The sequence below is a fragment of the Eleutherodactylus coqui genome, chromosome 1 (assembly GCF_035609145.1).
Source record: "Eleutherodactylus coqui strain aEleCoq1 chromosome 1, aEleCoq1.hap1, whole genome shotgun sequence".
In the NCBI taxonomy this organism is placed as follows: Eukaryota; Metazoa; Chordata; class Amphibia; order Anura; family Eleutherodactylidae; genus Eleutherodactylus; species Eleutherodactylus coqui.
The window spans coordinates 384,562,777-384,577,938 of NC_089837.1; the positions used below are offsets into that span (position 1 = coordinate 384,562,777).

At 45.6% G+C, this 15,162-nt stretch overlaps 1 protein-coding gene across 2 annotated transcripts in view; it reads right to left on the minus strand.

Moving 5' to 3' along the window:
* The window catches only part of CYFIP1 (cytoplasmic FMR1 interacting protein 1), a 98,727-nt gene that overhangs the window by 69,312 nt on the left and 14,253 nt on the right, over positions 1–15,162 (minus strand). For both annotated transcript variants that reach the window (XM_066579384.1, XM_066579377.1), the window contains exons 2-8: positions 14,672–14,795; positions 13,448–13,537; positions 11,945–12,022; positions 5,149–5,250; positions 4,319–4,500; positions 3,619–3,715; positions 2,370–2,498 (exon numbers count right to left, since the gene is read on the minus strand). In XM_066579384.1, coding sequence (XP_066435481.1) covers positions 2,370–2,498; positions 3,619–3,715; positions 4,319–4,500; positions 5,149–5,250; positions 11,945–12,022; positions 13,448–13,537; positions 14,672–14,788 — 795 coding nt within the window. In that variant the 5' untranslated portion in view covers positions 14,789–14,795. The remainder of the gene's footprint in view (positions 1–2,369; positions 2,499–3,618; positions 3,716–4,318; positions 4,501–5,148; positions 5,251–11,944; positions 12,023–13,447; positions 13,538–14,671; positions 14,796–15,162) is intronic.

Consider the following 15,162-nt stretch of genomic DNA (forward strand, 5'->3'; position numbering starts at 1 on the left):
GATGGACCCGTCTCTTTATAAATAATGTAACCTAAATTGATCAAACTTAATTGCCTTGACAAAGCATGGAACTGGATTGGGGAATGTTCACATGTGCGCTGAAAGCTACGGTGTGAATCCAGCATGAAGTCCCAGAGGAAATAAGCACAGCATGCTATACTATCTCCTACATAAAGGTTTCATCAGGCAAGCCAAAAGCTGGGTGAACCCAATTATAGCCAATGGCTTCCGTCTAGTGCTGCTTGAGTCTAGCATGTGCTGAATCCTTAGGTTCTGATATTTTTGCTGTTCGGCTCCAAGGGCAGAGCAAAGTATGGTGAGCGCTATTTTTATTTGTGGGCAATTAATTGTGATTTGTTTTCTCTTTTTGTTTTAGTTTGGACACCAATGCCCTTGGGCACGATTTGTAGTAGCGAGTTGCTGAATAATACACGGAGCCAGATATTTTACTTAACTTGTTGTAGACATGGTGCTATTATTAAATAAAAACAGGGAGATGAGGTAATTCTCTTCCACACACTCACGGTCAGACACCTGTTGTGATTCCGCAGCAATAGCCATGCTATGTTAACAGATTCTCCCCTGCCCATGAGCAGAAATCAACTACGATTTTCCGCTCGCAGGGGAGAATCACAGCATGTCGCATTGTGGAAAATCATGCTGACAGCTTCCATTGCAGTCAATGGAAGCAGTCCGTCCCGTGATACTTTGAGCTGTGAGCACAGCACAAGTATTGCGGGAATCCGCGTCATCTGCCAGCGCCGTCGTGTCATGCGCGCCGGCAGAGACTCTTGCCGCGGATCCGGAGAGGTGAGTATGGGGTGTATAGGGTGGGCTCTGGGGCGGATTCCACTGCGAGATTTTGCAGGCAGAATCCAACCCGGTTGTGGGCATGAGGCCTCAGTGAATAAGAAATAATACACAAGTTGCAACAATGAAGACACCCGTGTCTAACACATTTATATACTGGGAGCTTACTCTGGATTTCTTTTCTCTATCTCTCTTTGTATTGACATCTTTTATTTCTTTATCCCCCTCTCTTCATATTTCCATCTCTTTTATTGTTCCTCTACTCACTGTCAAAGCTGACTCTCCTTCTCTGTTACTCACTGTTTCTCTGATTTTTCTCTTGTTTCTCCCTTTCTTCTCTTGTTTCTCTCCTTCTCTTGCTCCTGCTTGTACTGCTTTCTCTGTTACTTCTTTCTCACTGGCCTCTCACCTCTCTGTTGTCCACTTCACTCTGGCACCACTTCTCTCTTATCTGGCTCATCTGCCTCCTGCAACCTGTTGTCCAGCTATTTATAACTTCTATCACCTGACCAGTTTGTCTGCAGCCAACCACAATCTATCTGGCTGCTAGGCTACCTGCCTCATCTGTCTCTAGGCGTTTTTTCTAACCTGTGCAGCTAAATAAAATGACTAACCGATTGCTAGGTTACCTGCATCAGCTGTGGAAAATGACTCAGATTAAACCCCCAAGGGCCGGTTATTATATTACCGGTCTCCACAGCTAAACAGCGTTATGTAGTGTCTTTTTCAGGGGCATACAAAAGCAATGGAAACTGGAGTACGGTTGTGGAAGTGACCTTAAGTGAGCATTCAGACGACCGTATATCGGCCGGGTATTCACGCCGGCCGATATATGGCGTCTCTCTCTGCAGGGGGAGGAGGCTGGAAGATCCGGGAGCAGTGCTCTGAGCTCCTGCCCCCTCTCTGCCTCCTCTCCACTATTTGCAATGAGAGGAGGCGGGATGGGGCGGGGCTAAGTTCCAGGAATTAGCTCCCCCCTGTCCCGCCTCTTCTCATTGAAAATAGTGCAGGGGGGGTGGAGAGGAGGCAGAGAGGGGGCAGGAGCTCAGAGCACTGCTCCTGGCTCTTCCAGCCTCCTCCCCCTGCAGAGAGAGACACCGTATATCAGCTGGGCGTGAAAACCCAGCCGATATACAGTCGTCTGAATGCGCCCTAAGTGTGACGTAGAGCAAAATAAAAGCTGAATTCTGAGCTGTTGAATAGGCCACAAAAGTAAATAAAAAGCAAAAGACGGCAGAGTTCTGACATGGGGCTTTTTTGAGTTGCGCTCTTGCCAAACACAGCAATGCTTTAGACAGCCAAGATTTGTAGGTGGAGAAATTCCTAGGGATGTTCCCCAGAAATAGTCACATCACTGAGCAGATTCCTTCTTTATGACTAAATATTCACACTTTAATTAAATACAAATTAATCTGATTCATGTACAAATCTGAGAAAATAATGGTGTTTTAGGGACATCCATTTCTACACTTGGTGGGCGATTTGGCTTATTTTATTACAGAATGAAAGGACTCCATTGCCCACCAACAAAGTAAATCCCAGTCTGGTAGCAATCTTACTTTTAGTAACATGTGCTTCTCCCCAGGCGTCAAGTACATTTTGTTGTCATAGTAGTCAACACATAAGTTCACAATATCAGCAAGGAGCTCTTCATAGCCGGGAATGACTTCCAGCTGTTGCTGCAATGACTGCAAGTAAAGAACAACACTACAAATGAAAGATTGCAGAATTCTATAGTGAAAACCAGAAGGAAGTCCAAAATGCTACATTTTTTCATCTTCCAACATATAGCCACATTACAAAAGCAAATTCAAAATAGATTAGTTCATGATAAGACGCCCACAGCCAAATTTATCAGGATTCCACGTGTGCTGTAGGAAAAAGCAGCAAAGCACAATGCAACACTCCCAGCCGCTAGACATACAATACAGCATGAACTAAGACTAGCAATAAAAAGTAAGTACTGGCACAAATTCTCAAGAAACACAGATATGGCTCTGTTCAGACCCCAGTAAAAAATAAGATTTTTGCACTTATCACTAGGAGGCGAACACGAAGCAAAAAAAGTGGCTAGAGAGGAATAACTATATGAACCCCCTCTAGTCCCACCCTCTTTCAACCCGACTCTCGGGGAAGCCCTGGGGGAGCCGCCCTCTAGCCCTGCCCCCCTATCACTCCAAATATGGGTAGATCTCCAGGAGATCTCCTGTAGCTCCGCCTCCCTTCCTCTCCTCGCTATGGGGGATTCCTTCAACCCCACAGTGATGCGAGGCTGTTTTCATGTGAAAACGCCTCACATCTAGGGCTTTTCAGAAGCATTGTGAGGGCAATATTGGGCAATGAATCACCGGCCTGATATCGCTCTCGCCAGTGTGCAGGAGCCCTGAGTTGATCCACTTTAAGAGGGCTGTCCAGTTGTAAACGATTGATGGCCTATCCTCAGGATAGATCATCAATAGTAGTCAGGGATCTGTCACCCAGAGCCTACTGGTCAGTAGTTCTCCGAGTCGGTGCACCGAGCTGATTTCTGCAGAAAGCGGACAGCTCCGTTCTCACTTTAGAAGTTTGGACTGGTATTGCAGGCCACATTCTCATTCATTTCAATGGGAACCTGGCCTGTAATACAAGGGCCACTGCAGTGAGAAATGGAGATGTCGGTTTCTGCAGAAATCAGCTAGATGCACAAGCACAGTGTCCCAGAAAACAGTTTATTTTCAACCCCTTTAATGGAAGTTCAAAAAGTGCATAGTGAATAAAGCAATAGCCTTCAGTGAAGCAGCATTAAGTAGAGAAAGACCTTTTACACACCTGAGTGATTTTATTATGATTGGCAAGAAACATGGACAAGTTCTGCGACTCCTGGATTGACTGGGGATCAGCCATTTTTCTCAAAAACTGAGCAGCCCTATAATCAAATCAAGATACGAATTGGATAAGAAAAACATTTTTGATTTGGTCCGCATTATAAGCATTAATCCACCTCCTCACATAGCTATATTCCAGCCAAAATGTAGAGAAGGAGCATTCCTGAAAGGTGTAGGTTTTGTTTACATGTTCTCCCGTTGCAGACAGATATGCGGGGAAGGTCTTAGTTGCATCCTCCCTCACCTCCTCCCAGAGGCTCCTATAATAAACTATAGGCCCTTCTTCCAAAACTATTTCACATACTCCAAAACTAGATTGAAGAAAATATCAAAATTGTTGCCTTCTGAAACCCACATAACCCCTTAAAATATTTTTCTTTACCCTTTGGACAGACATGGACAAAAAAAAAAAAATAGTATTGAATTTTTACTTCCATATCCGTAGTTACGGTTAATAGACTTTATTGTCATAAAATTACAATTCCAGTAAAGACTAAATTGAAGGGGGAAAAAATGCATAATAAAAAGGACTATGCATTACAAGATAGATTAGAAAAAACAACATTGCTGCCATTTTGTTTGTACGCCAATACATGGAAATAAAGGGTGTCAAGAACAATGGGTAACGACCATGAACATCTCACCTCTTGTATGCTGAATGATCATTTTTCACACTGCACTTCATATTTTTGAGTTCATCCAAGACTGCAAACATATTGATGAATTTGCCGAGCGTTAATAAGTAGGCTTCAGAGACAAAGTCTTTTCTTCTCTCCGCATGGCAAAGACGTTTCATTTCAGCACAGAAGCGTTCAGTAGCATTTCTCTGTCACCAAAATCAAATAGACTTTACATGAGAGCTTCTACTTTATGGAAAATAACAGTAAGGAACGAGGTTGTTAAAAGCCTCACATTGAAGTTTAAAGGGGGTCATCTGATATGCAATACAGAAAAGGTTCTAAGGTTTTAAGTTTTCATTACTGAAAATCTGGGAGGAAAAAAAAACTTTTTATGGACCATCACTAATTTAAATGCATCTTTTTTGTGTCAACAGCCAAAGAAATCTCTTGGCATGGCCAAATGGGTTTGAGTGCTTGATCACTAATACGGTCTTCTATGTATCTATGACATATCCGAAGCTCTAGTAATATCACATGCTCGTCTCAACATATAGGGGACTACAAAAAAATGTGTCTTCTCAATTTACTACCAATATTTTAAAAAGGGGGCTCTGTACCGTCTTTCACTCCTCTTGATCCCCAGACTGATGCAAAATAAAGTTACAGAAGTCTGCAGATACATCACAGCAACCCAAAAGAATAATGTCAGCATTACAGCATCATAACAGATGTATGGCTTATTTGCTGTGTCTAGTAGATTAAAGGTCATTATCCATGAGAATATAGCCCTTATACAAAATTCATTTAATTACAAGACTTTTCAGAATGTATTTGTATAAAGCCAAAAATGGTACCTGGAAATACATGAAGTTCATTAGTTTTGTGACCTCTGGCTCCAGGACTTCCACAGTTTTCTCATAGATTTCTACACGGTTAGGCTGTTCATTGCACTTAACCTTGAGTGAGGAGTAAAATAAAATCATCATCATCATCATCAGATATTATATTCACAAATCCACAAATCTCAATGTTCTTTTTAACTAGAAGACAGAGTCTGGTATTGCATTAGCCAAACATTTCAGTTTGTGAACACCTTCCCAATATATATGTGGGTATATGGGCCTGTGAATGCATCAGCCATGCAAACAAAGTGTAGCCAGGCGGACTGGGGTGGCATAGGATCAAACCGGCAAATTAAAATTTTATTCATTTCATCAGATTTCCTATGTTTAAACAAAACAAATTATCTCGGACAAAGCCTTTAAACCCTTAACATGAGGACGCAAGTTTACATCCTGGCTGCCTGGTACTTTAAGCAACAGGACATAAACTTACATCCTGTGCGTGGTATGAGTTCTGTGAGAGAAGCCAAAATGTTCTCTCATTACTCATCTTACTTTTGTTCCATATCAAGTTTCTTTTTCTACTTTTCTCTCTGCTTAAAGGGGTTGTCCCGCGCCGAAACGGGTTTTGTTTTTTTTCAATAGCCCCCCCCGTTCGGCGCGAGACAAACCCGATGCATGTGTTGAAAAAAAAAACCGGATAGTACTTACCCGAATCCCCGCGCTCCGGTGACTTCTTACTTACCTTGCGAAGATGGCCGCTGGGATCTTCACCCTCGGTGGACCGCAGGTCTTCTGTGCGGTCCATTGCCGATTCCAGCCTCCTGATTGGCTGGAATCGGCACACGTGACGGGGCGGAGCTACGAGGAGCAGCTCTCTAGCACGAGCAGCCCCATTCAACACGGAGAAGACCGGACTGCGCAAGCGCGTCTAATCGGGCGATTAGACGCTGAAAATTAGACGGCACCATGGAGACGGGGACGCTAGCAACGGAACAGGTAAGCGAATAACTTCTGTATGGCTCATAATTAATGCACAATGTACATTACAAAGTGCATTAATATGGGCAAACAGAAGTGTATACCCCAACTTTGTTTCGCGGGACAACCCCTTTAAGGCCTCCTGTCCACGGCGATATGTCACTGCATTATCCGTGGCGGTAATCCGGCCGCAGGTAACGCAGTGAATGCTTTCTATAGACTTAACTATGGAAAGCGCGGCCCGATGTCCATAAGCAGAGAATCATAGCGATTCTCCGCTCGCAGGATTTAAATCGCGGCGTGCTGCAATTTATCAGATAGGCTCACCGTGAAGACCTGTCAGTTCTCCCCCCTGTTCCCCCACGGGGGAAGATAGCTAGCAATATTCCGCCTCGGCCGTGGACAGGCAGCCTAAACATGTGTATGCAGGTGGTTAGGTTCCAGCCAGCTTGAGGAATGCAAGGTCACTTCCTATGAAACTTGAAGAGGCACAATTAACTCAGATCTAATTTGCAAGTATACGCAGCCACAGGGAGAGCAAATAGCGGGAGAAGAGAAAAAGTGATTCAAGGCCCATTTAGAGAATGATTATCACTCAAAATTCGTTCAAAAGCCATCTTTTAAGTGATTACTTTTGCATCTAAACGCGCTGCCATCGTGCACTTTTTGTGCACTATTCGTTTACTGCTGATTTTTAGCAAGCTAAAAAAGTCAGTGATGACTTATCAGCGCCGCATGCTGAGTTCTCAGTGGGATACCAGCTGATGGCATTCTTTCAGCTGGTATCCCACTCGAACTTCTCAGCGGTACACCAGCCGAAAGCTCCGAGAACAAAGCAGTTTGATTATACAAAGCAGCTGCTGTTCTCGGAGTTATCAGCTGTGTCCCGCTCCGCCTTCATTTAACTCTTAAGCAGCTAGTTAGCTACTTAAAGGAGATGTCTCGAGGAAGCAGTGATTTTTTTTTTTTGCCCAGTCCCCCTAATTAAACATACATTACTAATTACCCCTGTAAATGACTTTCCTAGCTGGTTTGTACTTACCGTTCCAGCGTTTCAGCAACTTATAAAAGTTTCCCCAAGATGGCCGCCGGCTCTTTCCCCGTCGCTCGCTGCAGCCCGACGTGCGCGCTCCCGAGACGCTACCAGCTGTGTCTCCATGGCAACCGGACGCCCTGCAGCCGCCGACCAGACGCCGCGCAGCCGCCGACCAGACGCCCCGCAGCCGCCGACCAGTCACCCACCGCCAGGCAGCAGGTAACCGGCGCTAGCCCCCGGCTCCCCAGCGCTACGCTCCCGGCTCCCCAGCGCTAGACCCTCAGCCCAGGTGAAGGCCCCGGAGCCCAGCGCTAGGTTCCGGAGCCCAGGTGAAGGCCCCGGAGCCCAGCGCTGGGCTCCGGGGCCTTCACCTGTCAGTGAACATCACCCCCGACCCATCACTTACCCCCCTGGCCCAGCGCTAGTTCCCCCGGCCTAGCGACAGCCCCCCCCGGCCTAGCGACAGCCCCCCCATCGCAGCGGCAGCCCCCCCCGGCCTAGCGACAGCCCCCCCATCGCAGCGACAGCCCCCCCCCCCGGCCTAGCGACAGCCCCCCCCATCGCAGCGGCAGCGACGACAGCCCCCCCCCCCCCCGGCGCAGCGGCAGCCCCCCCCGGCCCATCACTTACCTGGACGGCAGGACAGCTGGACGGCTCTGCACCTTCCTCTAACAGAGGAAGGTACAGAATGGCCGCTCCAGCGCGCTCCCGAGCAGTGACAGCTGAAAGCTGAAGCGGCTCGTGCTGAAAGGAGAAGACCGGACTGCGCAAGCGCGTCTAAAAAAGCAAGCTGCCAGCGAATTTAGACGGAACCATGGAGACGAGGACGCTAGCAACGGAGCAGGTAAGTGGAATAACTTCTGTATGGCTCATATTTAATGCACGATGTATATTACAAAGTGCATTAATATGGCCATACAGAAGTGTATAACCCCACTTGGTTTCGCGAGACAACCCCTTTAAGAGTTTGTGCAAAGATGATCGGTCAAAACTGTCACTCAAACTGTCGTTTGAGCGATTTTTGATTGATCATCTTTCATTGTTGGACCATGTATGGGGAACATATCTGTCTGCCTACTTAGCAGGTGATAATTATTGTGTAATTTTATATATGATAAATGTGCTCTACACATATATGAATTTACCCATATATTCACATATAAATGTATCCCTGTAGGAATAGAAATAACTCAAGAAGCTTATTACATCAACTAACTACCAAGCCTAGAAATTGCACAAAAGTGGAAAAACCTTACAAAAAATAAATATATAATTTTGGTATTGTCATAGTTGTACCAACCTGCAGAGAAATTTGATCATTTCATTTATGCTGCATGACTAAAAGGTGTCAAGAAAAAAAACCTAAACAATACAAAAACTACAGCTCGTCACCCAAAACACAAGCCCCCATATGGCCACGTTGATGGAAAAATTTAAAAAAAAAAGTTATGGCTTTTGAAAAGTGGTGCTGAAAATCCCTCAAAAGATCATTGCATCCTTAAGCCTAAAATAGGCCGTGTCATTAAGGGGTTACGTGAATTATACAAGTAATGGTTACAGCCACTTATTAATGTTGTGATATTACAGAAAATGTTCAACAGTTCTGTAACAAGATACAAAAATAATACAAATTATAAAGAGAAGCAAGGTGGCTGTATATTACATTGTAATGTTGTTGTTACTGTCAAAATGTGCAAACTATACAGTTTGTATTTTCAATTAGAAGGGGAAGTCACAAGACAGTTCAAACTGACTACAAGTGTCCTCCCAGTGTCACAGCTATATTCTATGAATGGTGTGAGTAGCAGAAAGTCATAGCATGCTAATGTGTAAAGGCTGAAAAAGACAACGATTTCCGCTCAAAAATTGCTCAAAGCCGTCTTTTGAGCAATAATCATTGTGTCTAACTGCACTGACCGTGCAGTTTTCTTTAAGGAATCGCTGATCGTTCTCTTTCTGCACCCAGTCTTATCAGGAATTCACAGCGGTATACAGCTGATACTATCGTTTCCCTGCTTGTCTTCTGCATACCCCGCTAGGAGCTCTCAGCTGTATACCAGCTGGGCGCTCCGAGCAGAGAACAGCTGGATGCAGAAGACAAGCGGCCCCGCTCACCTTCTGTATACCCCGCTTCGGAGCGCAAAGTGATCACTCAACATTTGCTCCTTCACTCAGGCAAACGAGAATCAGTCTGAAAAGGAGCTTAAATGACATTTATAGTCTGTCAATAAAGGTGGTAGGGTACATTACCTCCTTGCATCAACTCTGGTCTTTTACCCTACTTGCAATTTCATAGTTAGAAAAAGATTAGGTAAATGCAGGTAACAATTCCTTATTATAATCTTTGAAGTGTATTTAAGGTGGGGCCTCTTTAGCGAAACCTGGGCATGAATCCAAAAAGAAAAAGCAGAAGAATGAATAGTTCTTTTGTTTTCAGCTGCACATCAACTGCACTGTCTTAATGAAGTCATCACATATGACAGTCGGTGACCTCTAGTAGTGGAACGAGGGACAATGACAGCTCGATATTTTCAGGACATCCTGCAGCCACATGTATTGTCTCTCATGGTGGCTTCCAAGAGGCATCTTCCAGCAGGATAATGCTGGGCCAGACACACAAGGGAGTCCCAGGAATGCCTCCACAACATTGTCACACTTCCATGGCTGGTGGTTTATCAAAAATAGAACATGTAGGGGTACTGTTGTATCTTGTCTCCACCGGAAACTAGGGGCTGACTGCCCTTTGCTGTAGTGTACGCCCCCTGTAAGGCACCTAGCTTCAGATTAGGTGATGGTGTTTGGTGCCCACAGCTGTTCCGCCCCCACACATTCAGCTATCGGCCCAGCAGAAGACAGGGTAGCTGACATTGCTCCCCACACAGCACAATACAGCGGTATGGGTATGTGAGCTTGCGGCGCTGTCGGTCTTGTTGCGCTGACCGCGGTTCGGTGCTCCTCAAGGCAGCATGGGTGGTCCTCTTCCCCGCTGTGAGTGTTACTGCTGGACTACCTGCAATGTCCCCCCCGGTCACTGTCAGCGCCGATTTCCGTGCGCTCCTGTCGGGAGGGCGGTGCCGACACTGACAGCGTGGGAACTGCAGCAGAGCTGCTAGACGGATTTTGTTGCTGCCCTTCCTAGTAGTGTAAGCGCCGACACTGACACCAGAGGAGTGCGGCGACTGTCACAGCGGTGGACCGCACAGATACTGACAGCAGGGGACCGCAGCGGAGCTGCTCTGCCGTGTTTGCTCCTGTTCTTGATGGGGTCATCAGTGCCGATGCAGCACCACCGGAACACACCGCCAGCAATACTCAACAGAGCGCCCTGGTGAGTTACAGGACGCTGGAGGGAAACTCCTGGTAGTATGGCAGGAAACATCACAGGAACCCAGCGCAACACTCACAGGAGGCACAGCTGGGGGCGTTTTGTGGACCTTGCCTGCATTAGCCAATCCATTCCTAGGGGGCATCACCTGTCACTGAGCCAGCACAACCCATGAATCCACCCCTAATTCTGGTGGAGACAAGATACAACAGTACCCATACATAGGGACCATCTGGGACACAAACTTTGACAGCCTACGAGTTTGCACAATCTAGAGGCTCAATTACAGCAAATGTGAACTAATATGCCACAGGGTACCATACAGAACCTGTATGCCTACATGCCTGCCCATATCACACTTTGTATCCAAGCTAGACGTGGTACAGCAGAGTACTAGAGCCCTCATGCCCTCTCATATTACATCTGGTATCCAAGTTAGAGACAGTACAACAGGGTACTAGAGTCTCCATGCTTGCCCATGTCACATCTTACATCCAAGCTAGAGGCGGCCCAATGGGGTACTAGAGCTTTCATGCCCGCCCGTATCATATCTTGCATCCAAGCTAGAGGCGGCCAAACAGGGTACTAGAGCCTCCATGCCTGCCTGTATCACATCTTGTATCCAAGCTAGAGGCGGTACAACAGGGTACTAGAGACTCCTTTCAAGTGTTCAGTTTTCAGCAATAAATTATCCTTTTGCTCGGATATTGTAATCCCTTACTTATATCAACCTTACAATCGCACACAGAGTTTTATTTGATTCTGACAACTTGTAAGTGCTTGATTTTTTTTTTGACAATAAGTGTATATATACACAAAACACACACAAATTTGTGAACCGTACAGTATGGCCTCCTGCACACAGGTGGAAATTCTGCCGCAGGATTTCCTGCAGAATTTCCACCCGTGCATGCTGCCATAAGATTGCATTAGATAATTCAATCCTATGCAGACAGCCGCAATTTGACCGCATGAAAACTTGGGTGGTAAACAAATCGCGTCATGTCCTATTTATGTGCGGGCCTCACAGAGGCCCGCACAGAAACGTCACCGCTGACGCGCCGGCTCTGCACTGCGGATGTGCGCCAGTCGGAACATCGCAGTGCAGAGAGAGAAGACGCTGGACGGGCGAGTATAAGCTCAATACTGAGGCACAAGTCACATCCCGCAGCGGGATCCGACTCGGCCGTGTGTTTTCTTTTCTTGTTTTCCAAAACAATTGCAGCGTATGGGTGACATATACCAATGTATGCCTATAGAATGGGATAAGTTGCAGCCTTCCATTGGAGGTACACACATAGGGGAAGACTTCTGACTCTCTGGCATAGGTTAAAAACGACATGCAAACAGAGCGTAAGAAATAAGCAATCTGTAAATACCCAGTTAAAAAAAAATTCTTAAAAAAGCAACAAACTCTGCATTTACTACGAGTCAATATGTCTTCAATAATGAGAATAAACAGTTACCTGCGGTATAGCTCTTGAGCAGCTTCTCCAGGTGTACAGCATGATCGCATATTTTTGTCCTTCTTCCAGCATTTCATTCTGTCATGGAGAAAGAAGAATTCATTCTCTTATAATGTACTAAAAAAGATCCCTTCTTACAAACTCCAGAGTGTTCCAGGGGATAAACAAAAACACAAAACCTCTCTCTTGTAAGTAAATATCACAGAAAAACATTCAAAACTCATCTAGACTATGGGCTGCCAAATGAGGAAGCCATTCCTGCCAGTTCTGATGCCACGATCAATGTACGTAGGTTGGGTATGATGAAAGCAATTGACATGTTGGAGGAGGGATAGTGAACTCTGATGTGTAGCTACAATTTTCTGCGTCTTTAGGTGCATCTTGCGCATCCTAAGAGATCAGGGGCACAATCCCCAAAACTTGCTTCTTCTCCCACAAGGTACTAATCCCAGTTTGTGTCCCTGTCCTCTTTTGCACGCTCTATACTGATAGTGTCCCACTTTGTGTCCCCTCCACAGTGATAGGGTCTTCTTGTGTGCCCACCACAGTGATAGCGTCCTCCTTTGTGCCCTCACAAAGTGTTAAGATCTCTCATCTACTTTTGAGGATCTTCATTTCTTGCACTATAGAAAAAAAAAACTGCAAGAAATCCACTGACAATGGCACAGCCTGAAGTCTGACTCCTCCCATACACTAAACTGATCACATGCTCATAACGAGATGAGCGAGTATACTCGCTAAGGCACATTACTCGAGCGAGTAGTAGTGCCTTAGCCGAGTATCTCCCAGCTTGTCTCTAAAGATTCGGGGGCTGGTGCGGGTGACAGGTGAGTTGGGGGGGGGGGGGGGGGGGGAGAGAGATCTCCCCTCCGCCGCTCCCCGCCGGCCCCCGAAACTTTAAAGACGAGCGGGGAGCTGCTCGGCTAAGGCACTACTCGCTCGAGTAATGTGCGTTAGCGAGTATACTCGCTCATCTCTACTCATAACATCAAAAGTCCTTAAGAGCCTCCAGCAGCTCTACTATACATGTGATTCATCACATGACCATCATATTAAAAGGTCTTCAGCCCTAAAAGGAAGTGTCTTCCTCTGTTCTCCAGCAGCTGACTGCCTCATTTGACCGTAGGCTAGTCTGGTACCCCACACCCACCTTCTTCCTCTCATTGCACCCAGGGCACATGCCCCCTTTGTCCCTCCCCAGCGACACCCTTAGTTGTGATTACTGTAGCAGGGAATGGTATGGTGATACCCTGGATGTGGTTACTATGGGAGAGAATGATATGAAGATGCCCTGGATGGAAAAACCCTGGGTAGTATACAATAATGAATTTCTGGATGTTATTACTGTGGGATACCTGGCCTAGATTGGTAAGGGTTCCTCAAATACTTAACAGTTGGATTGTAACTGCAATAAAATAACAGTTTACTTTATGCAAAATGTACACTGTTTACATATATGAGAAATTAAGGTAATAAGTGATTAAACACATTCCAAGAACTCACCATGCTAGAATGGACAGTAGCCTGTTCAATGTATCTCGCTATGCCGGTGACAAAGGCATTTCTGTCCTCGAAGTTAGTGTTAAAATTTGGCTGCAGAAAGTAAATAAGGTTAATGAACTTATGTAACACATATGCCGTGCTTCAGTTAATGTACAGATGTTCTCTACAGTCAACTCTACAAACCACCACTAAACTATTGGAATGTTCATTCTAGAAGCCCTGAACTGAGTAGTAAAGAGTCACATAGATAGCACTGTGTATAGACTTATAGAAAGGGGACGTTCATTATCCAAAGGCGATTAAAGGATTTGTCTCACCACAAACATAACCCATAATTTAAAAATACTATTGTCCAGTACATTAAGGCCTCATGTCCACAGGCAAAATAGGATTTAAAATCCGCAGCGGATCATCTGCATGCGGATCCGCATCCCAGACCACCCGTGGGTAGATAAATACCCGCGGATGGTCAATAAAAGGGAATTTTCTTCGGCCGGGCGGATGTGCACGGCGCATGCGCGCGGCACACTGCCAGCGTGCCGAGTACATCCGCCGGCCGAAGAAAGACGATCCGGCCGTGAAGAAGAGAAGATCTGCCCCGTCCGCTGCGGGTAAGTTAATTTTTATTTTAAGCGCTCATGTCCGCGGGGCAGGAGGGACCCGCTACGGATTCTCCATGGAGAATCCGTAGCAGGCCTGATTTTCCCCGTGGACATGAGGCCTTACTGTTTTATATAAATGCATCTCAAGACATTTGCCCTAGAATGGTCAGTGCAGGCTCACATCGTATTGAAACCGGTCATGAGCTATGTGCACCTTCATCTTAAAAGGGACTAAATCAGCATATTTTTTATTAGAGAAACATTTTCTATTTTTCTAATCTGTTTATTTTCCGATTAAAATTTTTTTTCTCTGCTGTCTATCCATGACTGTGGGGGCTGCCATCTTACCTGAGCGGCATTTAACAGCATTTATAGGGATTGACTTGTATGGGAGACTCATGTTCTCTAACCTGTGTAGAGGTCATTTAGTTAGTGCATACAGCGGACGCTTTCATGGCTAAACAAATGTGATCATATATCTCTATGATAGATAAGCCGCTATCAGGATTCGAGTTATAATTATATTTACACACACATAATAAATATAACACACACACACACATATTATTATATATATATATTTCTGTTTTTTCTTTTTTAGTACGATATGGGCTCACTGTACCTGATACAGCAGAGACGATGGAGGTGGCTCAATGCATGGCTGCTGATCCGGTAAGGGCAGCTCTTCCAGCAGATCCACATTGGACAGAGCATCCTCCAGTGTCACTTGTGTCGTCATTTTGAACCTATAAAAACAAAGCAAAATAAGATATATGTTGCCATGTGGGATGAACACATCGGTCTACATTTAGCCTGGGTTCACACAGGGCGGATTTGCTGCGGTTTTGCCGCAGATTGCTGTGGCATATCCGCACTGCGGCAAAACCGCTGCGTTTGCAGTGCAATGCAGCACAAATGAGTTTTGCAAAAAAGCTGTTCTCACAGGGTGGATTTTTCCCGCACAGCCGCAGTACGGGAATGCAACTGCAGCGCGTTTTTCAAAGATGCAGCATGTCCATTCTTCTGTCTTTTCCGCAGCACTTTTTTGTCCATAGACCTCTATGGACACAGCAAAATCTGCACCAAAATACGCGGCAAAAAGTAAAAAATGCT